Below are 27828 nucleotides of genomic sequence, written 5' to 3' on the forward strand. Positions count from 1 at the left end.
ATATTAAAGAGGAGAAGAATGTGATCTAATCAGGGTTCAAGTGAGCAGATATACATATAAAACATGTTGAACAGTGGCTGCTATATCGTTGCCCCTCAAATGAGTTTCCTTGCCTTCCCACCTTAACAAGAACCACATAAAAGCTCTTGGCTGAATTATAAAAGTACCAGTTGTTCAGATCTTCTAAGCCAGACTGGTGCAATGATGCAGCTGCTTTCCTGCCCTTTCAGTTTCAACGAACTTGTCACCTCTTAATCGGCTTGTTATTATGCCCTTGCTTGGTGCACTCATCAAAATACATTAACTAATTGCCTATAACATATCAGGTACTTTCTAAGCACTTAGAAAGAACTTCTCAGGACTCAGAGTATGAGGTAAAACAAATCATGTACCCAACATAAAGCATTAACACAAAGCATAAAGCAGTAAGCATAAAAAGAGAGAAGGAATCATGGAAGTTCAGAGGAGAAAGACATTAGTGAAGCCTGGGGCCAAGGTGGGGGTGACAGGGAGATGCAATCAAGGTGGTAGCATCTGGACTGGAACTGGAAAGATGAGAAGGATTTGGAGCCTGAGAGATGTGGAAAATAACAAGTTCAAGTATTAAGCAAAGCCACTGGGATGAGGCCTGTACTGAATAGCAAGTAGTTTAATTTGGCTGGAACACAAGGTATATGAAGGAAAGTGTTAGGGGATGTAGCTAGGGATGGAACTAGGAATAGGCTGGGGCCAGATCGTGGAGAGTCCCCGAGAGCCAGGATAGGGATAGGGGTTTTATTCTAATAGAGGGTGAAGATGCCTTAAAGGTTTTTAAGGAAGGAATGTGATCAGAGCTATGTTATTAGGAAAACCAAACTGGCAGAGGTAAGGAACCTAAACTGGAGGCAAAAAACTGAGCCGTAGACTCCTGCAATAATCTGGCTGTTAGGTAATTAGGGTTTTATACCCTACACCACTAATTCTTGTGACAACCCTGTATGATAAGTTTTGTTATCTGCATCTTACAGGTGACTGAGAGATTAAGTGACTTTATCCTAGACCCTATGTGTGGGACAGCCAGGGTTTGAGCCCCAAGGCCTTTCCATACAGAGGGAGAATTGTTAGAGACATATAACTGACAAGAAGCAAGGATAGAGCCGGGGTAGCAAACACCACTGAGATCTCAAGTCTGGGTGACCGGATGTAACAATACCAAGGCTATTATCAGCAATAAGGAAGCTGGGTTGAGGGAATATGAAGAGGATGACTTTAGACACATTGTATTAAGAGTATTCCCCAGATGTCCAAATAATCTTTTTTAGCTTATCCATCTGGCCTCTAAGCTGCCTCTTGGGTATTTGTGTCTGTCCCCCCCACCCCCCCGTTTTTTGTTTGCCTACCCAGGCTCTCCCAGCCTCATACCTAGTCTTCTTATATGCATTCCTGCTTGGTCTATGAACAGTTCACGTCATTTCCTGACAACAGAGTTGTAGCTACTTGTTCAGCGTGTCCATCGAGCTCCAGAGCGCAACCTGGTTCCCCTGATTGACTGTGCCCTAACTGCTCTAAAAAACCGGTTGCCATCTAGTTGATTCCAACTCAATACAACCCCGTGTCAGAATAGAACTGTGCTCCACAGGGTTTTCAGTGGATGATTCTTTTCAGAAGTAGATCTCCGGGTCCTTCTTCCAAGGCACCTCTGGGTGGGCTAGCAGCTGAGTGAGTTAACTGTTTGTTCAACCCAGGCACTCCAACTACTCTAGTAACTATCATCTACCCTGTGCTACTAGCCCTCTTGCCTTTTCCCCTGTGCTCACAAGCCACAGACTGTAGTCCTGGGACTAAATGCCCTTCCAGGTACCTTGTTCTTTATGAGACAGTCCAGATAAAGGAGACACAGATTATAAAAAGATGTGGTAGTAAGGTTATTACACATCATAAATGACTCACCATTGTGCTCTTCTAATCACAGAGTGAATTTTTCCTAATAGAAGGTCTGTGTGCAGACACATAGTTGCTGTATTATTACGTGAATCCTCAATTGTCAGATGGGAACTTAGCACACCATGGATGAGAGATAAATACACAGGGTGATCCATGAGGACCTTGGTCTGTGTAAAGGCGTGGTAGCAGGATTAGCTGCGGTTAGCTACTAAACCAGGTCAGATAGAAAAGGTCAAATAGAAGTCAAAGCCCCAAGAACACTGAGTGAGAAGAACTTCCCAAAAGAGAAGACATGCAAATTACCCAATCATCAATTCTAACCAAGAATGAAATGTCACCACAAATGGGCACCAAGAAGATGGTAAGACTTGCCAGGGGCAGATTATACAATGACCTCAGCTAAGCTAAATGTAAAAGAAAGAGTGAGCATATTTATGTTCTTCTTCAGTTAATGTTCACTTACATTTGGGTTTCTTTTGTCTGCTTTGAGATGTCGTGTACTAACTGTTCCTGTTCTATTTACAAAATGTTCCTGTGGTGTCACATATTTTTTCTTGTTCTTGACAATGATTACTTCCATATGTAAATAAATTCAGCTTCTATTCAATTACTTAAGTGGTGTTAGGCCCTTGGATGTTCTCCAAAGAACGAAGCGCTCTTCACCGTTAAATCACGTACCAGATCCCAGATGAAGAGTGAGACTTGCAGCTTGACTCTAAACAACTGAAAATTATAAAACTGTCTGCTCTACTTTTTAAAAGTCTCCATAAAAGAACCTCAAGAACATTCAGACTCATTGAGATAGCAATTAAAGAATAATAGAAATCTGCACAGAAAGTTGTATAGAACTTATTGCAGACATCTGTAATGACGAAAATTTGAACCAAAAGGAAGAGAATGGCTAAATTATGCTGCAACCAAATAATAGAATCCTATGGTAAGAAGATAACACTAGCAACTAAGTAGAATGTATAATACATGCTATAAGGTTCATTAACTTTTTCATTCATTCAATCATTCAAAAACTATTTAATAATCAACAAATACATGCCAGGTACTGTGCTACGCATTGCATATACCTTAGGGTAAACCCCTCAAGGTAGTCTATTGTCTACTGGGGAAGACAGTCAACTATGGTAAACTGGATGTTCCATTTAGAGTGAAAAAGGAATTGTTAAACGGAACCAGTGGCTTGGAAAGAAGGAGGTGGTAGATAAGGTTTCATAAGGAACTGAGATTATTAACACAGGAAGGTACCAGACAAAGATAACAGCACAATTTTAGGTATTAGACTAAGTGACTAAGGATTGACTGTTAAGAGAGACTCCAAGAAAACAAACACAAAATGAGCCATTCTCACATCCAATGTCTTAAGTTGCTGAAGCTATAAATCAAAAGACAGCCTCCAGGTTACACAATGTAAGGGGAAAAGTTTAAGCAGTAAAATAGATGCTGCAGCTTTTATGAAAGTCCTTTTTCCATAGGCAAATTAAAAAAAGGGGGGGGTGTAAATATCCCCCCCCCCCCAGCCAGGAAGACTCCTCAATCAATATTAGCAATTATGATAGTAAAACTTTTTGGTATGGAATATAACTCAGTTCAATCTCCCCTGTTTACCAGATGAACAAACTGAGGCTCAGAGATGGGATGTTATGTTCGGATTGCTACCCAGTTACAGATAATAATAGTTAAGATTAGTTCTTAGGTTTTTTGAAACTCAGCCCAGTGCTTTTCTACATGAGACTTCAAGTCAAATTTGCAATGCCCTCCTAAATCCTGAAAAAATAACAAGTGAAAAAAATCATGGGTATTTTTAGAAATCTTTGTGGCATAATCCTGTTGTGTTCATTTGTTGCTCACAACTTTGGGTGGCATGCTCTGCACTATCATATTACAGGCAGGAACATGCCTAATAAATAATGTTGGCTAGCCAAAAAAAAGTGAGCCCTGGTGGCTCAGTGGATAAAAGCTCAGCTGCTAACCAAAAAAAGGCTGGCAGTTCAAATCCACCAGCCTATCCTTGGAAACCCTGTGGGGCAATCCTGCCCTGTCCCATAGGGTCACTATGAGTTGGATTCAACTTGACGGCAATGGATTTTTTTTTTTTTTTAATAACTGAAAAAAAAAAAAATGTTCCCCCCAAATTTGATCAGGTCGTTCTGATTCACCTGCAAAGTCCACAGTGCCATCCTTGTGGTATGTCTTCCTGATGGGTGGTGAAATAACCCAAGAAACCACCACCACCACCATTACCACAGACTGCTTTGATTAAAGCAATTCTGCCTTCCCTGTACGGCGTTGTTATGGGCTGAACTGTGTCTCCTCCTCCACCCACCCCCCCCAAAAAATATGTGCTGTAAATCTAAACCTGATACCTGTGGATGTAATCCCATTTGGGAGTAGTTTTCTTTGCTATGTCAATGAAATAGATCAGCATAGGGTGTGTCTTAAATTTAACCACTTCTGAGACATAAAAGGAGCAGATTAGTCATAGAAGCAAGGAAGCACACACAAATGGAGGAAAGACAGATGCCATGTGGAGTTCCCCAAGGAATACCAAGAACACTAGCAAAGCTGAGTCACAGATTTCCCCCAGAGTGGACACAGAGAGCCTTCCCCTCAAGCTGAGGGCCTCAATTTGGACTTCTAGCCTTCTAAACTGTGAGAAAATAAAGGCCTGTTCATTAAAGCCACTCACTTGTGGTATTTCTGTTACAGCAGCACTAGGAAACTAAGATAGGTAGTATGAGGGATCCCAGACTTCAGAGGTAATCTGCACAAGGTCATATAGTTTTCAGCTGAGACTTAATCTCCCGTCCTTTGATTACAGACCCCACATGCATGCTTCTTCCACCAACCCAGTTTCCTCCCAGAATGCCACCACACCCCTTCACAAGCTCAGGCCAACTCTGCTAACCAATCCCAGCAGCAGTCTTAGAATTCTTTTCAACGGAATGTTCCAGAGCTACTCTAAATCTGATAGGAGGTTGGCATGCAAAATGAAACCAATGTGCCATCCCAAAAGAAGCATCCCAAATTCTATTAATAGACTTGGTTGTGCTCTGATCATCATTCTTAGGCTGAGGTACCGTTGCGTACCGAGAATACAGGGCCCACGGGACTAATGGGAAAAATGCCTGGAAGGCAGAAGGCAAAGGATGGTCTCCTAGTGGAGGCCAGAAAGAGGAAGCTGCCCAAAGAGCCACTGGGAGACTAGGGAGTAGGCCCCCTCTCATGTCTTAAAGAACATTCTCCACCTCTGAATATGAAATGATAGGCCTCGCCCAAGAACTAGTTTACCATGGAATATGGACACCTAAACTCTGTGCATAAAAAAGTTGCATGTATTAGGGGGTTGGAAGGCTGGCATCTGGAAAAGAGAAGAGAAAATATAAAGTGCAAAATGTCTAAATTAAATATATTCCCCATTTGTAACAACTTTACTCCAACAACTTGGATTATCATTAAAGCATGCTTTGGAAGGCTGTCTGAAGTGACTACATTACTTACACCCCTGTTTAGCTGTTAATATATAAAAGAACATTTTCTTACCATAGCTCTTTACCAAACACAGAGAGATGAAACTCATAAAGCAGAATGTCTTTACTGATGAAAATAGATAGTCACAGACTTAACCAGTGAGAATGTAAATTTTCCATTCCACTCAATAACCAAAAACAAAATTTAGAAATTAAAGACAAAAAAATACATGCTACTTTCCAGAACTGAAATACAGTTTGCAATTCTGGGACAAAGTGCTGCTATAGTATATAACTTGATAGCTGCTGTTGTTGTGTGCCATTGAGTAGATTCTGACTTACAGCAACTCTATAGGCCAGAGTAGAACTGCCCCAACAGGATTTTCCAGGCTGAAATACCAGAGCAGATTGCCAGGTCTTTCCTCCCGCAGAGCAGCTGGTAGATTTAAAGTCACGACCTTTTGGTTGGCAGCCAAGAACCAAACCACTGTACCACCAAGGCTCCTGACTTGATAGCTAATTTTCTAGAAAATCTTAATTGACAAATTAATCAAATGCAATAATAGGTCATAATCTAATCATCTTTTAGAAAAAGAAATGTTTTGCAATCATAATGCAGGATTGTTGAATAACACTTTCTCCTTTCCATACAGTCTTTTATAACTGCCATAAATATTCATCACTACCAATCTAGGTAATGGAACATTCATCAAGGACATGTCAATATTGGATACTGTTACTTTTATTTAAAAGAAAACAGTATCAGGTTACTTCAAAAGTAGATGGCTTCTCCTACTCTTCAGACATGGATTGGACTGGACAATGGGTTGGAGAGGGATGCTGGTGAGGAGTGAGCTTCTTGGATCAGGTGGACACTTGAGACTATGTTGGCATCTCCTGCCTGGAGGGGAGACGGGAGGGTGGAGGGGGTTAGAAGCTGGCGAAATGGACATGAAAAGAGAGTGGAGGGAGAGCGGGCCGTCTCATTAGGGGGAGAGTAATTGGGAGTGTGTAGCAAGGTGTATATGGGTTTTTGTGCGAGAGACTGACTTGATTTATAAACTTTCACTTAATGCACAACAAAAATTGTTAAAAAAAAAGAAAGAGAAAGAAAAAAGATAAAGCCAAAAAAAAAAGTAGATGGCTTCTGAAGATCATTGTTCTTGGCTATCCTCAAAGTAAACTAATGAAAAGATTATCGAATTATTAATTATCTGTTGCTAATGTATTTTTTTAATGTATGCATATATCTTTAAGATTCTATTCGTGTTTACATATTTATATTAGAATAAATATTAAGACAATTATCTGAGAAACTCCCATTTAATTTCTAAACTGTTGGGATAAAAAAAAAAATTAGACCAACCATAAAACAAAACAAGACTAACTGGACACACCAGCCGAGGGGCAAGCACAAGAAGGCAGGAGGGAACAGGAAAGCTGATAATGAGGATCCAAGGTCGAGAAGGGGAGAGTGTTGACTCCTCATGGGGCTGGCAATCAATGTCAAAAAACAATATGGGTATTAATTGCTTGATGAGAAACTAATTTGCTCTGTAAACCTTCATCTAAAGCACAACAAAAACAAATTAGGCAAAGAAATATTTTCCAATAAAAATAACAAAAGAATCAATATTTTTTCAAAATTTCCACAAAAGCTCTGTGGTATTTCTCTGTTATTAAATTTTATGCCTTATAACCACACTTTGGCAATGGCTGATTTTTTGAAAGTAGATTGCCAGACTTTTCTTCCAAGGCACCTATTGGTCTTGAACCTCCAAACCTTCAGTTAGCAGCGAGTTCATTAGCCGCTTGTACCACTTACGGACTCCCTTTGAAATAATAAAAACTAATAATTTATCAAAGTCATAGCTACAAAGCACTGGGTCAAAAAATATGATCTGCAGATCCGTGGCTTCAGCATCATCGGGAACTTGTTACTAATAAGGTAGAACCTTAAGCCCCACCCCAGACCTAATGAATCAAAAATAAACATCAGTTAGACTAACAAATGACTTCCCAGCAGCAAAACAGAAGTCTTAAAAGGCAGTGGAAAGATAGCTTCAATGTGCCAAAAGAGGAAAACTTAGATTGAACCTAGAATTGTATACTCAGCAAAAATATCTTTCAAGAATGACAGCCAAATGAAGATATTTTCAAACAACAGCTTTCAGAGTTTGCCACTAATAGATCTTCACTAAAAGAAATTTTAGTGAAGACAGAAGGATCACGATTGTAGACAGCAGGCCTGAGATGCAAAAATGAATGATGGATTGTGTACTTCCTACATTTTGGATGTTAAAATATCCTTTCTTTCATAAAAATTATACTGAGTGTAAATAAGGGAAGGAATGATGGACAGACAGAGATGTAAAATATGTGGGTAATTCTAAACAAATATTGATCGCATGAATCAATGTCTTGGGGAGCTTTAGGGGAAAAAACACTAAAATACGAAAGAGAAACGACAGAGTTAAAGGACTTGTATTGTTCCAAGAGGAAGACAAATATATTAACTCTAGACTTTGATAAGTATACATGTTAAAATTTGAGTTAACAGCAATAACAACAGAAATAGAGTATAACTTCCAAAACTGCAGATAGGAAAAATTCAGTCAATCTGAAAGAAAGCAACAAAGGCGAGAAAACCACAGCAACAATGACTAAAATCCAAATTTGTCAGTAACCACAGTTAATGTAAATGGACTAAGTGTTCAGTCAGAGACTGTCAGGCTGTCCAACAAATCACTTTCATCCCTGTCATGGACTGAACTGTGTCTCACAAAAATACATCAACTTGGCCAGGCCATGATTCCCAGTATTGTGTGACTGTCCACCATTTTGTCATTAGATGTGATTTTCCTATGTGTTGTAAATACTATCTCTATGATGTTAATGAGATGGGATTAGTGACAGTTATGTTAATGAGGCAGGACTCAATCTACAACATTGAATTGTGTCTTAAACCAATCTCTTGAGATATAAGAGAGGTGAGCACACAGACGGGGGACCTCATACCATCAAGAAAGCACAGCACGTCCTTTTGGACCCAGAAGCTGAGAAGCTCCTAGACCAAGGGAAAATTGATGACAAGGACCTTTCTCCAGAGTTGACAGAGAAAGAAAGCCGTCCCCTGGAGCTGGTGCCCTGAATTTGGACTTCAGCCTACTAGACTGTGACAGAATAAATTTCTCTTTGCCACTTGTGGTATTTGTTATCGCAGAACTAGATGACTAAGACAATCCCCCAACCCTGTTATATGTCCTAACATAAGGCCACGCCACACACTCTCCTTTGTAGCATTTAACAAAATTGTGCTTCTATTACTTATTAGCATTACTGATAACTAACATTTATTAATTACTGATGGATAGCTCCCCTACTAGACCATAAGGAACTCTATTGGCACAGTGGTTTAGTGCTTGGCTGCTAACCAAAAGGTAAGCAGTTCAAACCCATAAAGATTAGTGCCTTGAAAACAGTATGGAGCAGTTCCACTCTGCCCTACTGGGTTGCTATAAGTCGGAATCAACTCAATGGCAATGCGTTTAGGCGCACTAGACCATAGAGTTCATGATGACAAAGACCAACTCTATTCTGAACCACCATGATATCACTATCGCACAGCACAGTTCCTAACACCCACGAAGTGCTCAATAAACATTTGTTAAAGGAGGAGAAACGAACAAAGGAGAAACGAAGTGAGAGGGAAAAAAGAAACTGGATAAAGCAGCTCAGTATTCCTTCTAGGCTTAAAATGTCTGCAATTCTTTTCTTTTCAGGTAGAAAGTCCTTATCCATAGGCATGGTGATAGTTTTCGGAGCCATAAACAGTTTCACTTTACGTCTTAGATAGACGCCTATATGCGCTTTCATACTGAAATTGCTGTTCACATTACCTTCATTTTCTTTTTATAAATTCCAACATTCAATTAAAACTCCATTGTTGGAGCACACCTTGGGAAAAATGCATTAGCGTTTGCATGCTAAATAGTTTTATCAATAATCACAACTATGTTTATGACTTGTTTAAGCTGCCTTGTGATACATACTAGAATTATTAACTCTAATTTAGAGAGGAAAACCGAAGTACTGAGAACCAATAAGCACTGCTGTGTAAACTGGATTTAAAGCCTTGGGTTACTGGTAGGTAGTTTTTATCTCAGTGGACAACAGAGAGATGAGACGTTCCTCAAGTATTCAGAAATAAGGCTGCCCTTAGGTGGCATGTCAGACTGCTAAATGTCCCCAAGTCTGTTCTCCCCTTCTTTTATGTTAATAGACTTATCTGGATACGTAACACCCAGCTAAAGATCTCATCTCCCAACCTTCCTTGCAGCTAGGTATGATCATGTGTGTTGGTTTTGGCTTCAACTCATGGCAACCCCATGTACAACAGAATGAAACGTTGCCCAGTCCTGTGCCATCTTCACAATCGTTGGTATGCTCGAGTACACTGTTGTGGCTACTGTGTATTTTGAGTGTCTTCCAACCAAGGGGCACATCTTCCAGCACTATATCAGACAATATCTTGTTGTGATCCATAGGTCTTTCACTGACTAATTTTCAGAAGTAGATTGCCAGGCCTTTCTTCCCAGTCTGCCTTAGTCTGGAAGCTCCACCGATACCTGTCTGCCATGGGTGACCCTGCTGGTATGTGAAATACTGGTGGCATGGCTGCCAGAATCATAGCAACACACAAGACACCAAAGTATGACAAACTGACAGAAGGGTAGTGGTGGTTTTGGCTACTGGGATATAGATGAAAGTGACATGTGCAACTTCCATTTCACAACCTTAAATAAATAAAGTCACTTGTCCTCCAGGTGCCCTTTCCCCTCTCCAGTACAGGAACACACAAACACAGTGCTGGTGTGCTGTTTCCAAACAGGCAGTCAGGGATAAATGAAGCAGCTCCTTAGACCCAGGGAAGGAATCTGCATATTTGGGACAACAGAGCTGCCTCATGGGCTTGGGTCTCCAATGGGCTCATGAAACAAAAAGTCTGCCAACCCTCCCTGGGCTGTTAACGTAAGAGAAGAACTTCTGTCTTCTGTAACTACTACATTTATGCATCTCTTTGTTTTTGTTACAGCAGCTTTACCTATGCCAAAACAGAGAGCATTAAAAGTAAATACTGACACAAAAAAGAATAGCTAGGAGAGAAGTCAACACCACCACAAAAAGGCAGAAAAAAAGAACCCCAGGTCAGCAAGGCTACATCAAGGGTACCAAAATCAAACCGAGTGCCGTTGAGTCGATTCAGACTCACACTGACCCTATAGGACAGAGTAGAACTGCCCCATAGAGTTTCCAAGGAGCGCCTGGGGGATTCGAACTGCCGACCCTTTGGTTAGCAACTGTAGCACTTAACCACTACGCCACCAGGGTTTCCACATCAAGGGTAGGGGAATCGAAATGGAAACCTCCACAAAAGACTATCCAAGAGGCAAACCCCTCTTTTTAAAAAGACATGCAGTTCTGGCCTGCAGGCTTCATCTTTTTCATCCTAAATGTTTGTTATTTCTTTTTTGAAGCTGTCTTCATAAAAGGCTATTAAATATTAAAGCCATGGGAGAAAGATGTGGCAGCCTACTTCTGTAAAGATATACAGTCTTGGGAACTCTATGGGGCAGCTCTACTCTGTCCTGTAGGGTCGCTATTGAGTTGGAATCAACTTGATGACAAAGAGTTTGGTTTTCGGTGGGTAAAGGAAAAGAATACCTAGGCCTAAGGATAGGAGTGGAGCCCTGGTGGCGTAGTGGTTAAGAGCTCAGCTGCTAACCAGAAGGTCAGCAGTTCAAAGCCACCAGGCGCTCCTTGGAAACCCTGTGGGACAGTTCTACTCTGTCCTTTAGGGTCACTATCAGTTGGAATCAACTCAACAGCAATGGGTTTGGTTTTTGGTTAAAGGAAAAGAAGGAGCCCAGTGGTGCAGTGGTTAAAGAACTCAGCACTAACCAAAAGGTAAGCGGTTCAAACCCACCATCCGTTCCAAGGGAGAAAGATGTGGCAGCCTACTTCTGTAAAGATTTACAGTCTTGGAAACCCTATGGGGCAGTTCTACTCTGTCCCATAGGGTCGCTATGAGTTGGAATCAACTTGATGGCAACGGTCTGGTTTTCGGTGGGTAAAGGAAAAGAATACATAGGCCTAAGGATAGGAGTGGAGCCCTGGTGGTATAGTGGTTAAGAACTCAGATGCCAACCGAAAGGTCAGCAGTTCAAATCCACCAGCCACTCCTTGGAAACCCTATGGGGCAGTTCTACTCTATCCTATAGGTTTGCTATAAGTCAGAACCAACTCGAGGGCACCTAACAACAAGGATAGGAGCGGAGCCCTGGTGGCACAGTGGTTAAGAGCTCAGCTGCTAACCAAAGGGTCAGCAGTTCAAATACACCAGCCACTCCTTGGAAACCCTATGGGGCAGTTCTACTCTGTCCTATGGGTCACTCTGAGTTGGAATCGACTTGATGACAATGGGTTTGGTCTTGGTTTGGTAAGGATAGGAGTATTCATCTCAACAACAAATTATATTTCCCGACTGAATATTAATAAATTGACGTTCTGGTTTGACATGCCAGTCTACTGTAAGTTCAGTTAGTGTGAATCAGCCACTCAATTCTGGGGCTTTGACAAGAACTAATCTCTCGTCCAGGAAGGTGGAGAGTTCACTAAGGAAGTGCCAAATTCGGTGACACCCTACGGGCTTTCTTTCCAACCTATAACACCTCTAAGCCCTCCAACTAGCATGTTATCTTAGCAATTCAAGCTTATTTATACCAACTAATCATCTGGAATTGTATTTCCTCAAGCATTTCTTGGCCCCCATTATTTCCCTGACTGAGAAATACAACCCATTTTTATCCAGATTAATTGCCCTTTGAAAGTTGCAGTTGCAAAGAGGCAACACCAAACCCTTAAAGGTTTCTTACAGGTGACTGAAGAAGTGTCCTGTTTGCTTTCTTTTTATCTAGCCCAAAGAAAAGTAGGTTATCCACTTTACAGCTCTTCACAACTCTCATCCAGGCTCCCAAAGCTCCACGGAGGGCTGGGAGGAGGTGGAGAGAACAGTGAGCCCCACTGCTAGGGGTCGCATGCTATTTCCTTTATCGGCAATAATATATCTGCCTCAAAGGGGGTGGGGTAAAGAGGGGAACTGTGGTCTTACTCGTCAAGACCAAGATTCAAATAAGTGGACACCAGGATTCAAACTTGATATATAACAAATATCTTGCATGTGTAAACATAATATACACTGTAGTGCCAAATCTATATTAACCACTTCAATACCTGCTGTTTTGTTAGCCGAGTTAGATATACCTAAAGTTGGTCCCAGAGAGTCTGATGCTAATAAATAGCTTTGGTGTCAATCTTAAATTTATTTCTTGGTCAGCTTGCCTTTAGAATGTTCTGATGAACATCTCTCAGAACAGAGGAATAAAAACTAAAAGACATATTAAATACCACTGAAGTCTTTCACCAGCCCGTATTTTCTAGCTAGAACTGCCTTTGAGTTCTTATATTAGGTGAGCAGGGGGAAAGCCTGTACTTAAAAAAAAAAAAGAAAAAAGGGTAGGGGGACTTCAGCAATGGATACCTTGTAAAAATCCAGTATCCCTCACTCTCTGAATCCTATTCGGTTTCTGAATTCAGATGGCCAAAGTCTGGATGGCAAAAGAAGACTTGTATCACCCACTAACTGATAAAAATTCCCATTCATATTATTCATATCATTAGCAATGAGAGACCTGTGCTGCGAAAACTGGTATGTAGCATATCTCACATCTGGAGGACTGTAACACACCCTATCTGGCTTCTCAGCCATCTACAACAGCCTGCCATCTTAATCTTCCTTAAAAGCTGCTTTCATCATGTCACTCCTGTTCATAATTCTTTAATGGCTCCCCACTGCCTACAGAATAAAATCCAAACTCCTTAGCCTAGTATTTCAGTCTTAGACAATCTAATTTAGTGGGGGAAACTCCAGGCCATAAGGATTAAGTAAGTGCCACAGAACAGTCCATATTTCACCCTGGAATTACTGGCCAAGTCCTAGAATCTGACAGCTCGAAGGAAACCATTAATCGTAAATGAGCGTATCACTACCCAGCATGCCTGATCCTAGTGTGGCTTTGAGGTCTAAGGAAGAAGGGGTATGAAAACCCACTGAAAACCACCAATCACTCTACAAACGGAAGCTGTTGGTTTGACTATCCCATATTACTACCCAGGCAAAAGTCAGTACTATCACTCCAGAACTTGTCAGGGCACAAAGCTTGAGTACACAAGCAAACTGTGACTTTCAAGGTGAATTAGGTAATTCTTTGAAAGGCCAGGTCATAAAGTCAACAAGACCACTCTGATCTCTTTCATTCTATATTATCTAATATACGGCCAACTACCCCATAAAGAGGCACTCAGAATGACTGAATTCCTAAATCCAAATGAATGAATATGAAAAAGAGGATATGCACATAGGGACCCGCCCCTATGGCCAATGGCAAATTCTTCCAACTACCAGTACCACTTTTTAAAACACACTAAGAAAACCACAAGCTAAAACAATGAAAGAAATTACAAAGGTAAAGTATGCTTGCATGTGTTGTGAAAGGTTCAGGTCCTGATGGTAAGGCATATTCCATCAGAAGAAATGTGGACTTTGGACTGTAACAGGTATTTTTATTGTCCTCCTTTCCTCCTTCTCTCCTCCCTCCCCCCAGTAACAGTCTCTGATTCTTTGGGAAATTACCCAGCCCTTCGCTCTCAACGTGATGTTCTGAGTAAAGTGAATCACATCTCTAGTGCGCTGTCCTCCTAGTCCATAGTTCAAAGGCAGGGGGAAAAAAACTCCAGACCTAAGTTAATCAGCACATTCTAGGCACAAACTCCTGGCCTCAGGGTTTGGTTCAGGGATGAACAGGTAACTTAAACTCATCAAATCAGAGTGAACCGCAGGACTTAGGGCTTCCATATTGGCTCACTACTACCACAGCTATCTGTACCCAAAAGGAGGAACACCTGAAAGAGGAGAGGATGCAGGGGAGAGGAAAGAGATGTAGCCCCTGTTTGTTGTCTAAGCCCACTTAAATCGTGTTTGGTTTAGGTCATGGAACACACACAACTCCCAGAAGACAAAAACAGGGAGCCAACATTTTTAGAAAATAGGATAACCAGTTCATATTTGTGTTTGAGAAAAATACCTCTGGCAGCTGTGTCTATAACAGAATAGAAAAAAAAAAAAGGATTGTTGATGTGTGAGGCACTGAATTACTTAATATGGCCCTTCCAGCCATAGTCTTTGTGACTCCTACACAATGATACACAAATAAGGTGTATGGGACCTGCAATGGTTATGACGTAATTTGGCAGTTATGTAATGTAGCCATCCTCCATTTTGTGATCTGATATAATTATCTTCCATTTTGTGATGTGCTGTAAATCCTAGCCTCTATGCCTATAGTTTTAGAGCCCTCATGGTGCAGTGGTTAAGCGTTCGGCTACTAACCAAAAGATCGGCAGTTTGAATCCACCAGCGGCTCCTTGGAAACCCTATGGGGCAGTTCTACTCTGTCCTATAGGGTTGCTATGAGTCGGAATAGACTCGATGGCAATGCGTTTGTTTTTGTTTTTTATGCTTGTGGTTGCAGTCCCGTTTGGGAGTGAGTTGTCTACTATGTTAATAAGTTAAGATTAAGGTGGGATGCATCTTGAGTCACACTGCCTTACTAGGGGTGTGTCTCAAGTTACCACCCTATTCAAATTATGCCCTCAATTCACACCTTTTATCTTACAAAAGATAAAAGGAGAAGTGATGGGGGAGGGAGCTGACTACCACTAAGAAGAAGAGCTAGAAGTGGAGTGGGTCCTTTGGACCAGGAATCCCTGTGCCGAGAACCTCCTATATCCAGGAGACAGAGAGCATAACGCCGGAGACGGCACAATATGACAAGACAGAGTGGCAAGCGTGGCAGAGAACAGGAAGTAGCAGAACCAGGAGACTAGTGAGAGATGGTATAGTGGGCTTCCTGACCCATAGAGTTAGGTTGCTAAATGGGTATGGTGACCCATGGAACAAGAGAATGGAACACCTTCAGACAAGAGGCTTTCTGAAAGAGTGGGATGCCTCCATGCACCTGTCAGTGGAACTAGGCTTGCCAACTCATGGAGCAAGAGAGCTGAGTGCCTTCGGGCTAAGGCTTACTGGCAGAGTAGGGTGCAAAAAGAGCTAAAGAGCTTTGTTAATACCTGCCCAAGCAGGGCAGAGGCCAGGGCCAAGAGCCAGAGAAAGGCCTACCTGTGAGCAGGGCTGAGAAGAGACTGTCCTGACTGAAGGATTGTATCCTGAATTGTAACCTATTACTTCCCTAACAAACTTCATAACTATAAGTACGGTTTGTGAATTCTGTATGGCCACTGCAACGAATTATCCTACCTAGCAGAGAAGCAGAGAGTGCAGTGAGAGGGACTGCTGCTGTCAGAACTGATAAAGTGGAGGTATGTCTGAACTATGCCTCACAGGAATCAGCCTTGGGCTGTCAATCTTGATTTTGATTCTCCTCTCCCCTTGTGAAGTTAGAGGAGGTCAGCCGCTCCTACCGCGTCATTTTTACATGATGGTAAGGCTAGAAGCAGGGTGACCAATTATAAGGCTATTATAATAGCCGTGTGAGAGCTTGTGGAATCGACTCGATGGCACTGGGTTTGGTTTTTTGGTGGTGAGAGCTAGTGAGAGCCTAACTGAAGAAATAACAGCAAGGATAAGAACAGCAGGACAGAATGAGGAGACAGTCAGGAGGTATGGCAAAAAATCAACAGAACATGGAGAGGGAATAAAGGAAGAGATTAAGGTGGCTACAGGATAGAGGCATCTAGCTAGGGAGTCTATATGAAAGACAGACTAGAGGATGGGCAAATTTGAGGAAGAAGTTAATGGAGTCAGGTTTAGAACACAAAGTTTTGCTAGAAAAAGAGGAAATCCCAGAAGACTATATGGCAGTTATAGTCTACTTCAAGAATTTCATGTCGCTCTGAAACCAGGACTGGTCAGTTTTTATTCCCTGTGAAGATGAATAAGTTATCTTACATGTTGGGGACTGAATTGTGTTCCCCCAAAAGATTTATTAAAGTCCTAATCCCTGAACCTGTACATGTGACGTTGTTTGCAAATAGAGTTTTTCTTTTGTGATCAGTTAACGAGGTCAAACAGGAACAGGGCAGGTCCTAATTCCTTCTGAGTGGCATCTTATACAAGGGGAGAGGAGACAGGGAAACAGAGTTGCATGTAGGGGGAAGACACCATTGAGGATCCTCCTAAAAGCAAAGGAACTCCAAGAAACACCCAGGGCTACTGGCAACTGAAAGAGACAAGGAAGAATGACAGAGAGTGAGCATAGCCCTGCTGAGACTCTGAATTCGGATTTCTACCCTCCAGACTGTGAGAAGATAAAATGCCACCCACTTGGTGGTATTTCGTTATGCAGCCCTAGGAAACTGAGACTGTTCCAATAACTAAAGGGTATGTAATAACGCAACTTTTTTAGGTTAAGTGATGAAACTGCCTTTTTAAATAAATACAAATCTCTAACACTACCTCATATCATACAAAAAAATTAACTTAAGATTATTCGTAGAACTAAATATAAAAGCTAACATGATAAAGCTTCTAGAAGAAAATATAAGAGAATACCGTTACAACTTTGGGGTAGGCAAAGATTTCTTAGAACACAGAAAGTACTAACCATAAAAGAAAAGGCTGATGAATGGGACTTCGTCAAAATGACAAACTTCTGTTCATCAACAATAGCATTAAAATGAATAGCCAAGCTACACACAGGCAGAAAACACTCACAGAATACATATTTAACAAAGGACTGGTATCCAAAATATGTAAAATAATTCTCACAAATTAACAGAAGACAAAAACTCAACAAAAATGTGCAAAAGACTTAGCAAAAAGGAAGATAGGTAACTGACCGATAAGCATAAAGTGTTCCACAGCATTTACTGGAGATATGCAAATTAAAACCACCATGAGCTCCCAACCACGACACCTACACACCTACCAGAATGGCTAACATTAAAAAGACAGCAAATACCAAATGGTGGTTAAGGATGAGAATAGCTGGCACTTCACACATTGCTGGTAGGAATGCAAAGTGATGAAGCCACTTTGGAAAACTGGTTGGTACTCTCTTATAAAGTTAAACATACATCTATCCAGTGACCAACAATTCCACTCCTAGGTACCTACCCAAAAGAAATAAAAACATATGTCTGCAAAGAATCTTGTACAAGAATGTTCAGAACAGCTGTATCCAGAATAGCCCCAAACTGGGAAAAAACCAAACGTCCATGATTCAGCAAATGGATAAATTGTCGTATAAGATGAAATAATACTGTCTAATAAGCAGAAATGAGCCACTGATCCACGCCAACAACATAGATGAATCTAAAAGACATTATGCTAAGTGAAAGATGCCAGACGCAAAAGAGTACATACAGTATGCTTCCATTTATAGAAATAAGCAAAACTCATCTATGGTGGTGGACGGAGTGGCCACGTGTGTGCTGGGGACTGAGTGGGAAGAGGCAAGTGGGAACTCTGTGGGGCTCTGGAAAAATTCTCTAATGGTACATATTACAAAGGCTTATGCATTTGTCATCTCAATGAATTGTACGCTTCCTATCTCTATACTTCATTGTATGTAAATTATACCTCAATAGAGGAAAATTAAAAAAAAGAACAAAAACTGATCTCTAATGTGCTCTGAGTCAGAATTGACTTCATGGCAACGGGTTTGTTTTCATATAAATACCTAAAGTCAATATTCTTTATTACTGGCCTGAGCCTTTACCAATCCAAGGCAAAAACAAAACATACACAACTTTTCGGGGTATAACACAGTAGGAACATCATTCGGACCACAAGTCAGCCATGGGACCTGAAGTAATTCGCCTAAGTTCTCTTAGCTTTGGTTTTATCACTGTGAACCTGGTAAAACTAAGCTTATGGGAAGCACCTAGTACAGTACCTGGCACACAGGAGTTTAGTAAATGTTAATGGTAAGAAACAGTGAGAAAACTCATGAAAAAAATACACTTTACCTATCTGTCATAAATCAAACCAAACCCATTGCCATCAAGTCAATTAGGACCCATAGCGACCCTATAGGAAAGAGTAGAACTGCCCCATAGGGCTTCCATGGAACTGCCGACCTTTTGGTTAGCAGCCATAGTCCTTAACTACCTCACCACCAGGGCTCCGGAGCCCTTACAGTGGACTCTTACCTAAAATATCTGCCCATAACCCTACACTTTTTTTCTGAAAACTCTCCTTCTTTCTAATAACTGACCTCACTCTATCCAGGTAACTTGGAATGAGGGACTAGACGTAGGAAGGATGAGGGGAAGGGCCTTGTTCTTCAGTGACCCTGCTCCATGGCCACACAACACTGTCATTAACATGTTCATGTAAATCAAAGTTTTGGATGCCCAAATTACATTTAAAGGTATGAGGGAAACTCACTATTAAAGAAAAAAAAAAAAGCCTAAATTGTTTTGTGAAATGCAAAGGACCTTTTATAAATACTATCAGTACTTAATCCAGGTTTTCCACATATTTAGGTTTACCAAGTGGCATTCAGAGCCATGGTGGCACAGTGGTTAAGAGCTCGACTGCTAACCAAAAGCTCAGCAGTTTGAATCCACCAACTGCTCCACGGAAACTCTATGAGGCAGTTCTACTCTGTCCTATAGGGTTGCTACGAGTTGGAATCAACTTGGTTAAGGTGACATTCTTATTCACATCTTACTCACATTCACATTCTTATTTACATCTTATTCTTATTCACATCTTATTCACGTATTTCCAAATAACTGCTTTCCGCAAAGAGCGTGCTCCAACAGTAGACAAAGCACAAAGAGTACTCTCCTTTTATGACACCAATACCGTCTGGTGGGATTACAGCCAACAACAGGGCTCGAGTAGATTTATCTTTACTGTAGATCATGTAATACATTTGCCTAATGCAGTGCCCTAGATTTTACAAATTACATTCGCTGATGTACTTGCAAGCCTGCAGAATCGAACATTTTCAAGCAGGGCACAAGACATCTGTGTAAAACACTCTGTCTTGATCATAAATAAAAGCACTAACTGTATCTGAGGCCATCTATTCTTTTGCTATAATTTTTAATTTGTCTAAAGAAATTTCTTGGCTTTTAGCAAAGTTAGGGCTGAGCCAATACACTGTGTTTCATTTGCATTCACAATAAGAACCCACACATATCAAAGCTTTGAAAGCTTTTAAGGCCAAAATCTCTATTGTGTGGCCATGATAGGCACTAACTAAATGAACCTTGAAGCTATAAATAGTACAGAGTATGCCATATGCCTGGGGAGAAAAATGTTTTGCTTAATATGTAACAATGAATGAGTTCACAACTCACCATAATGTCTTTATCAAAAAATTACCACAGTATTAATTATGAATCAACAAAAACTCTTGACTCAGGATTAAAGAGAGAAGAGTTTTTTCTCACTAGAAAGTTCTATGCGCCATTTTACTACCATTCTTAAGGCATTTCCTCTCTATGCAGTGGTGTTCACTGCCAGGTGGCTCTGGTCTAACTCCCCACCATGATGTCACAAAACCAAAAATGAAGTGGAATCCGGCTCAGTGTTGGCGCCGTCTAGGGTGCCAGCCATCAACCCGGAGCAGGCACAGGGCAAGACTCCAAGTTTTCTCACTGAACCTGATAAATCACTGCTCCCCATAAACTAAGATCTTAAAAGCTCCAACTTAAAAAAAAAAAATCAGATTTGCCTGCGGTGTCTGTAAGGAACAGGGATCACCTGCAAATGGGCAGGAAAGAGGTAAGTGGGTGTAAAATGGCTTCCCCAGGCGGGCTGTAGAGCAGCGATTCACAGCAAATTCCTTCCTAGAGTAAAGCCTTTCAAACAAACAGGTGAGGGGGAACCACCCACACGTGTAACAGGAATCTCCAGCCATTTCAACTCTGCATGAGAATGTGCAATGAGGGCATGCAAAGCAAAGCAGAGGAAAGAAGCTGGCAGTGAGAATGGGCACATTCCAATTCTTCAACCCCGCCACACAGGTAGGAGGATATACCCCGTCACCTCAAAGACGGCTGTGTGGACCCGTCAACGCACAGGGCAAACGGATTTTAGAAAGAAAGGGAAGAAAGGAAAGCACGTGCTCCGCAGATACGGTCAGTTATTACTTGGCCACTAACAGCACTTTCACGGGAAGAAGCGGGGCTACACCTCAGCCGAAGACCCGCTCTCAGCACAATCTGAAGCTTCCAGCGGCTCTCCTTCTCTCCAAGCCCCCAACCCACCCCACCATCCAAGAAATACTTCAAACTTCGGGTCCTGAGCGGATCCCCAACCGTCTCGGCCTCAGCCGAAAAAGGGGATTGCGCTCCTCCCGCCACAGGTTGGCCGAGGCGTGGGGGATTGCGGACAGGCTCTCCCAGAGAATTAAATTTCTAATAATACAACTTTAGGCGGATTAGCGCCGGCTTCACCCGAGGCCGAAGCCGTCACCCACTTGGGGCCGTGAAAAGCTAAGCGGGGGTGCGGGACACCAGGGTAGGGGTCCGCGTGGCTAGCAGAGGTTCGGGCCCTCGCACTCCCCTCCCAGGCGCCCCGGCCTCGGCAGGTGCGCCCTCCTCGCCTCGCGGCGCTCACCAGGTACCAGACGCCGAGGAGGATGGTGCCGGTGCGGACATGGCAGCACAGGCAGCAGCTGTTGGAGTAGAACCGCGTCCAAGGCGCGACCATCTTCATCGCTCCGGCTGCGGGCGCAGTTGCGCGAGTGCGCGCCCAAGTTTGCAGGAGCGTCGGCCGCGTAGCTTTGGCCTCCCTGCTGGCAGGGCCCACGGCGCGGCTGCTGCCGGCTCTTCCTGCGCTCCCGCTCCCGGACTCGCCCGGCCACCCGCCGGCCCTGGCTCCGCGCTTCCCCCGAGAGCGCCGGCTGAGCAGCTGCCGCGGCGGGACCCTGCGCTCGGAAGGCGGCGGCGGGCGGAGGCGGGGCGGCCGGCGGGCCATGTGACCCGCGCCCGGGCTGGTGATGTCACCGCGGGCCAGAGCCAGCTGCAGGCCGGAGCCAGCTGCGGGCGGTGGGAGCCCGCTGTAAATAAATAAATCTCTGCGCCCTCGCCAGGTCCCAGAGGCAATCAGCAGTGGAGTTCCGGGCCTTCCGCCTTTGATTTGGTGGTTCGAGCAACTCTATTATGGGTTTGAGATTCTTTTACAATTTAGTTAATTGGGGTCTTATTCCCCTTCTGTCTTGCAGATAACCCGTAGGTGCAATGCTGTCACTCTTACTATTTTGCAAACTGGGGGACGGGGGGCGGGGGGGACTATCCAACTTCAGTACTTTGAACCACTGCTGAAGCCGCTAATAGCAATTTGCCTCGGCTTCCCAGCTCAATTATTGTGGTAGTAATCTTTTCCCAGGAGAGAGGATATGTGTCAAGGACATCCTCGCTGTGCCTCGGGGACATTTTCAGTCATGACTGTAGCTCTGAAGAAACTATCACAGTTACTGCCACAATGTCTCTGCAAGACAAAACACATCGAGTTAGGAGATAACAGAGAAACACTCCAGTGTGGGGTCTATTTTCTCTCATCTGGTGTTTTGTCTTCAAGCTCCTCTTTCCCAGGCTAGCCTCTGACCAGTGTTAAAGCCAAGCATACAAGATGGGTTAGATTATCAGCACGTGTCAGCTTTGTTTCAGACTTGTAGCAAGAGAAAAACCGGTTCAATTTAAGTTTATTAAGGACAGGTTATATAGGAAGAAAGAGGCATCTTAGATGAGGCTGTTTAAGTGCAGGACTGGTTAGTTTTACGACCTGTACATAGACCAAGAGGCAGTCGTTCAAACAGAACAAGGGCATACTTCGTGGTTCCAAATCAGGAAGGATGTGTCTCAGGGTGTGTCCTTTCACCATACTTATTCACTCTGTATGCTGAGCAAATAATTGGAGAAGCTGGATCATCAGGATTTCAGGAAGGCTCATTAACAACCTGCGATATGCAGATAACACGACCTTGCTTGCTGAAAGTGAAGAAGACTTGAAGCACTTCCTGATGATCAAAGACTATGGCCTTCAGTATGGATTACACCTCAAAAAAAGGAAAACAAAATTCCTCACAACTGGACCAATAAGCAACATCATGATAAATGGAAAAAATATTGAAGTTGTCAAAAATTTCATTTTACTTGGATCCACAATTTACACCCATGAAAGCAGCAGTCAAGAAATTAAACAATGTATGGCACTGGGCAAAATCTGCTGCAAAAGACATCTTTAAAGTGTTAAAAAGCAAAGATGTCACTTTGAGGACTAAGTTGCACCTGACCCAAGCCATGATATTTTCAGTCACCTCGTATGCATGTGAAAGCTGGACAATGAATAAGGAAGACTGAAGAAGAATTGATGCCTTTGAATCATGGCGTTGGCAAAGAATATTGAATATACCATGGACTGGCAGAAAAACAAACTAATCTGTCTTGGGAGAAGTACAGCCAGATTGTTCCTTAGAAGGGAGGATGGTGACACTTCATCTCACGTGCTCTGGACGTGTTATTGGGGGGACCAGTTCCTGGAGAGGCACATCATGCTTGATAGAGTAGAGGGTCAGTGAAAAAGAGGAAGACCTTCTGTGAGATGGATTGACACAGTGGCTACAACAATGGGCTCAAACATAGCAACGATTGTGAGGACGGGCAGGACCGGGCAGTGTTTCATTATGTTGTACATAGGAACTAACTTGACAGCACCTAACAAGTTCCCAGAAAGTTATATGTAAGAATCACCTGGAGATCTTGTTAAAATTTAGATTCTGATTCAGTATATCTGGGGTTAAAATTCAAATTGTCAGCAGGGAACTTGTTAGAAATGCAAATTCTCAGGATGGGTTTGAACCACAATGAACTGGTTCAAAGCCCTGCCTTGAAAGAGACTTTCAAATTCAAACTCCCAGAGAGTTCCCATAGTTACCTTCCTCTTTCCTCTCCCCACCAGAATTTTGTTAGGCAAATGACTTGTTGATTCAGGGGATTTTATATTTCGGAAAGCTTACTGTTTGTCATGGATTGAATTGTGTCCCCCAAAAATATGTGTATCAATTTGGCTGGGCCATGAGTCCCGGTATTGTGTGATTGTCCACCATTTTGTCATCCGACGTGATTTTCCTATGTGTTGTAAATCCTGCTTCTATGATGTTAATACGATGGATTAGTGGCAGTTATGTTGATGAGCTTAAACTGTGTCGTAAGCCAATCTCTTCTGAGATATAAAAGACAGAAGCAAGCAGAGAGACAGGGGGACCTCATACCACCAAGAAAGCAGCACCAGGAGCAGAGCGCATCCTTTGGACCCAGAGTTCCTGTGTGAAGCAGCTCCTAGTCCAGTGAAAGATTGATGAGGACCTTCCTTCAGAGCCAAGAGAGAGAGAAAGACTTCCCCTGGAGCTGATGCCCTGAATTTGGACTTCTAGCCTACTAGACTGTGAGAGAAGAATAAATTTCCTTTTGTTAAAGCCATCGTCTTGTGGTGTTTCTGTTATAGCAGCATTAGATAACTAAGACGCTATTCAAGATCCAAATTTATAGACTATTGCCAAATCGCTCTAGATAAGAGACAGAGTGAGATGGCAAAGAGAGAGGAATTTTAGGAAACAGGAAACTTGGCTGGAGAGAGAAGCCAAGAAGAGAGAAACAATTTATCTGTTGGGGAAATTTGATACAATAAAATTGACATGACATGTCAGTGTTTTTGGATTTGAATTTCTTTGGATGCAAAGAGTATATGAATTGGCCTCAAAACAAGAGCAAAGTCTTCCTGAGGAACTTAGTCATGGCTGGGTTCCTTGTTTTTACACAATGGCATAATTAACTGGAATACTGATTGCACTAGTACAGTTATTTAGACAAGCTACTTGGTTTATGTTGCCAGGAGACTTTGCTTTAGGGGCCACACTGGGTCCTTTTCTGCTACAGCAAAGGATCCCTCCCACCAACCACTAGTTGCCATCGAGTCAACACTGACTCATGATTACCCTGTGTGGGTCAGAGTAGAACTATACTCCCTAGAGTTTTCAATGCCTGATTTTTTGGAAGTAGATTGCCAGGCCTTTCTTCCAAGGCACCTCTGGGTGGACTTGAACTGCCAACCTTCTGTTTAGCAGCCAAGCACATTAATAATTTGTACCACTCAATGACTGGAACAAAGGATAACAGACTCCATAACTTGATCAAGTTGCCCTAAAATTCACTAATACTTCTCTCCCATTCTTCTCTGCCTCCATGGGGCCTCCATTACCAAATTTTAAGCTCTTCTCACCTTTAGGACTTTAAGATTTGCAACCTCTTTGTCACGCAGTTCCTTTCCCTTGTCTTCTTATACTTCAACTTTCTCTACCTGCTTCACCCCCCCGCCCCCCCCCCCCACAATATTAGGGATTTCAAGATGGTGACAGAGGAGCATTAAACTAAGCATGGGATCTTTCTGAGCACCGGGCCCTGTGCAACTGCCCAGGTCATCTGCCCACAAAGCCTGCCCTAGAGATAGGCTTCGTATCTCTCTTAGAAATGAAAAAACGAAACTGAAAAGCCATCTGAGAACTGTCTTTTTTTTCTGTCAGATAACAAGAAACGCCTTCATGGAGGCTGTGATTAATGTCAATTTTACAGGAGTGAGTGGAAGAAAAGGAGTACGCCAGATGATTCATTGAGGTGTCCGGATCTTGTCCAAGCTGGGGTCAGGACTGCGAAGGTCAGAACGTGGAGCCGGCTCCAGCCTTGAATGGCAGCCAAGGCGGAAGTCAAAAATCATGATTAATACACTCTCAGAGACCCATGTAATTAATCCTGTACTCATTAAAGCACACATTTGGGGTATGGTCGGGTTCTGGACTAGAGGTTGGGAGAGAGCACATAAGGCTTAGTCCCTGCCTGCAAGAAATTTATAAAATAATGAGGGAGACAGACAGGCAGATGGAGACATTAATGGTAGAAAATGTGGCTGACAATAAGACAACAGGATTATGATTAATAGGAAACCCTGGTAGTGTGGTGGTTAAAAGCTACGTGTGCTAACCAAAAGGTTAGCAGTTCAAATCTACCAGGTGCTCCTTGGAAACTGTATGGGGCAGTTATACTCTGTCCTATAGAGTTGCTATGAGTCGGAACCAACTCGATGACAGCGGCTTTTATTAAGATTAATAGTGGTATGTAATACTCTACATGGCTTATTAATGTTTTAAGATTTGGGATGCAATCAAGTACATCTGTATTGGTCAGGGTCCAGTCAAGAAAATAGGAACCATTCTAGATATTCTGAACAGAAGGGATATTCAACAAAGAATTAGTTGATCACAGATGAGAAGACAAACATGGCACAGTGAGGAAACTCAGAGATTAGGAAAAGTAGGAAGGATGCTACCACCATTTACCTGGTTGGAGCTGAGACCATGGAGGAAAGGGCTGTGCAACAGAGGAACTCTCAGACACACTGCTGCCTTTGGATCACCTCCTAAAGCAAAAGGGAAGAGGAGAAATACTCTGGCTTCTCTCCTCCTCCCACCCTCCAGTCTTCTGCTAGTGCTTCCCATTGGCTGAACTCCCAGAAACCAGCTGACAAGGGAGCCTGTGAGACAGGCTTTCCTGCCATAAAAAAAAAACGCAAGGAAGAGGGGGGAGGGATTTGAGAGCAAACAGGCACGCAACTTAGGCAACATCTAGCCTAAAATTATGTTAAACATAATTTGTCACCTTTGATGATCTAAAAAGGCAGAATCTTGCAATGCCTTAGGTCACGAAGCAGGAAGACCAGCTTGTCTCCCCTTTCTCCATTTTTTGTTTTATACTAGAAAGACATGAGTTCCAGACTGAATTTGCCAATGACTGGGGTTTGGGAGGATCACATAATCTCTCTGAATTTTAAAAAATGGAAATGATGATCCTACCTTTCTACTTGTTGGGGGAATTAGAGTGTAAATTATATTAAGTGAGTGAATGATAGATTTGGCAAAATTAACATTATTTAGCACCTGCCAGCTTATGAGTCGGAGCCCTGGTGGCATAGTGGTTAAGAGCTCATCTGTTAACCCAAAGGTCTGCAGTTCAAAGCCACCAGCTGCTAGGAGGCAGTTCTACTCTGTCCTATAGGATCACTAAGAGAGAGTGTACTTGACAGCAAAGGGTTTTTTTTAGTCTGTAAGTCGGAAGCAACTTGACGTCAACGGGTTGGTCTTTTACATTGGGTTCCTGGGTGATGCAGACAGTTAAGCATTTGATTACTAACCAAAATGGTTGGCACTTTGAACCTACCAGGAAGAAAGGCCTGGCAATCTGTTTCCAAAAGGTGACAGCCATGAAAACCCTATGAAGTGCAGTTCTACTCTGCAACACATGGGGTGGCCATGAGTTAAAATCATCTTGACAGCAATGAGTTTTGTTTTTGTTTTTTGGTAGTCTTTTACATTAGGAAGAAAGACCTGGCAATCTACTTCCAAAAATCAGCTAAAGAAAACTCTACAGATCATAACAGTCTGATCCCACTGTGCATGGGGTTGCCAAGAGTTGGGGCTGACTTGATGGTAGCTAACAAAAACAGTCTTTTACACGTATTATGTAATGCTCACAACAAACCTGTAAACTAGGTATTATAATCCCCATTTTTCAGATGAGAAAATTGAGGCTCAGAGGCTTTAAGTAATTTGCCCAGTGTCCCACTGCTAGGCAGCATCAGAGTTGGGATTTGCATCCAGGAGTATCTCACTGCAGAGCTTAGACTGTGTCTGTTCTCCATGCTGCCGCTTAGTTTCCACTCTCAAGGGATTCACGATCTTAAGAAAAAGGCATATGTATAAAAGTCAGCCAATAGAGGCAGCCCATACATAATGTGCTCCTGAAAATCTATATGAAACTAGGATATCTAGAAGCAGATATGAAAGAATTTCTGTTTCCAGATAGCTAAAAATATCTTTCTAATTACACCTCAACTTTTAAACACAAGCTTTGATGATATTATCCTGGCTTTATACACGTTTCTTAATCTGTTTCCTTCACAGCTGAGCAGAGTCAATTAACTTAGAATGTTCAGAGAGCCTCTGACTGAGATATTCACAGCTTCTTTTATCCCCAAGGATTCATCACAAGTGTTTTAAGTTTGAGACCTGTGATTTTATGAGTCATGTCAGCACTTGCATTTTCCATCTATAGTTATAAATTAATAAGGGATAAAGTGCAATAAAATATTTAAAAGCTTGCACACATACTTCCTCAAGAGGGCAACATGGCCGGAATTGGCAGCATCAGCATGCCAGATCACAGAAGGATTCTCAGCTGAGAGATCGAAGTTCAAATTCAGCATAAGAAACATTTTCTA

General features: G+C 42.4%; 1 protein-coding gene across 1 annotated transcript in view; it reads right to left on the reverse strand.

The window, feature by feature from the left end:
* The window catches only part of LAPTM4B (lysosomal protein transmembrane 4 beta), a 65533-nt gene extending 44077 nt beyond the window's left edge, over window positions 1-21456 (reverse strand). Inside the window, exon 1 of the mRNA XM_049853972.1 lies at window positions 21118-21456. Coding sequence (XP_049709929.1) covers window positions 21118-21216 — 99 coding nt within the window. The 5' untranslated portion in view covers window positions 21217-21456. The remainder of the gene's footprint in view (window positions 1-21117) is intronic.
* Between the last annotated feature and the right edge of the window lie 6372 nt (window positions 21457-27828).

Source organism: Elephas maximus, chromosome 15 (assembly GCF_024166365.1).
Source record: "Elephas maximus indicus isolate mEleMax1 chromosome 15, mEleMax1 primary haplotype, whole genome shotgun sequence".
In the NCBI taxonomy this organism is placed as follows: Eukaryota; Metazoa; Chordata; class Mammalia; order Proboscidea; family Elephantidae; genus Elephas; species Elephas maximus.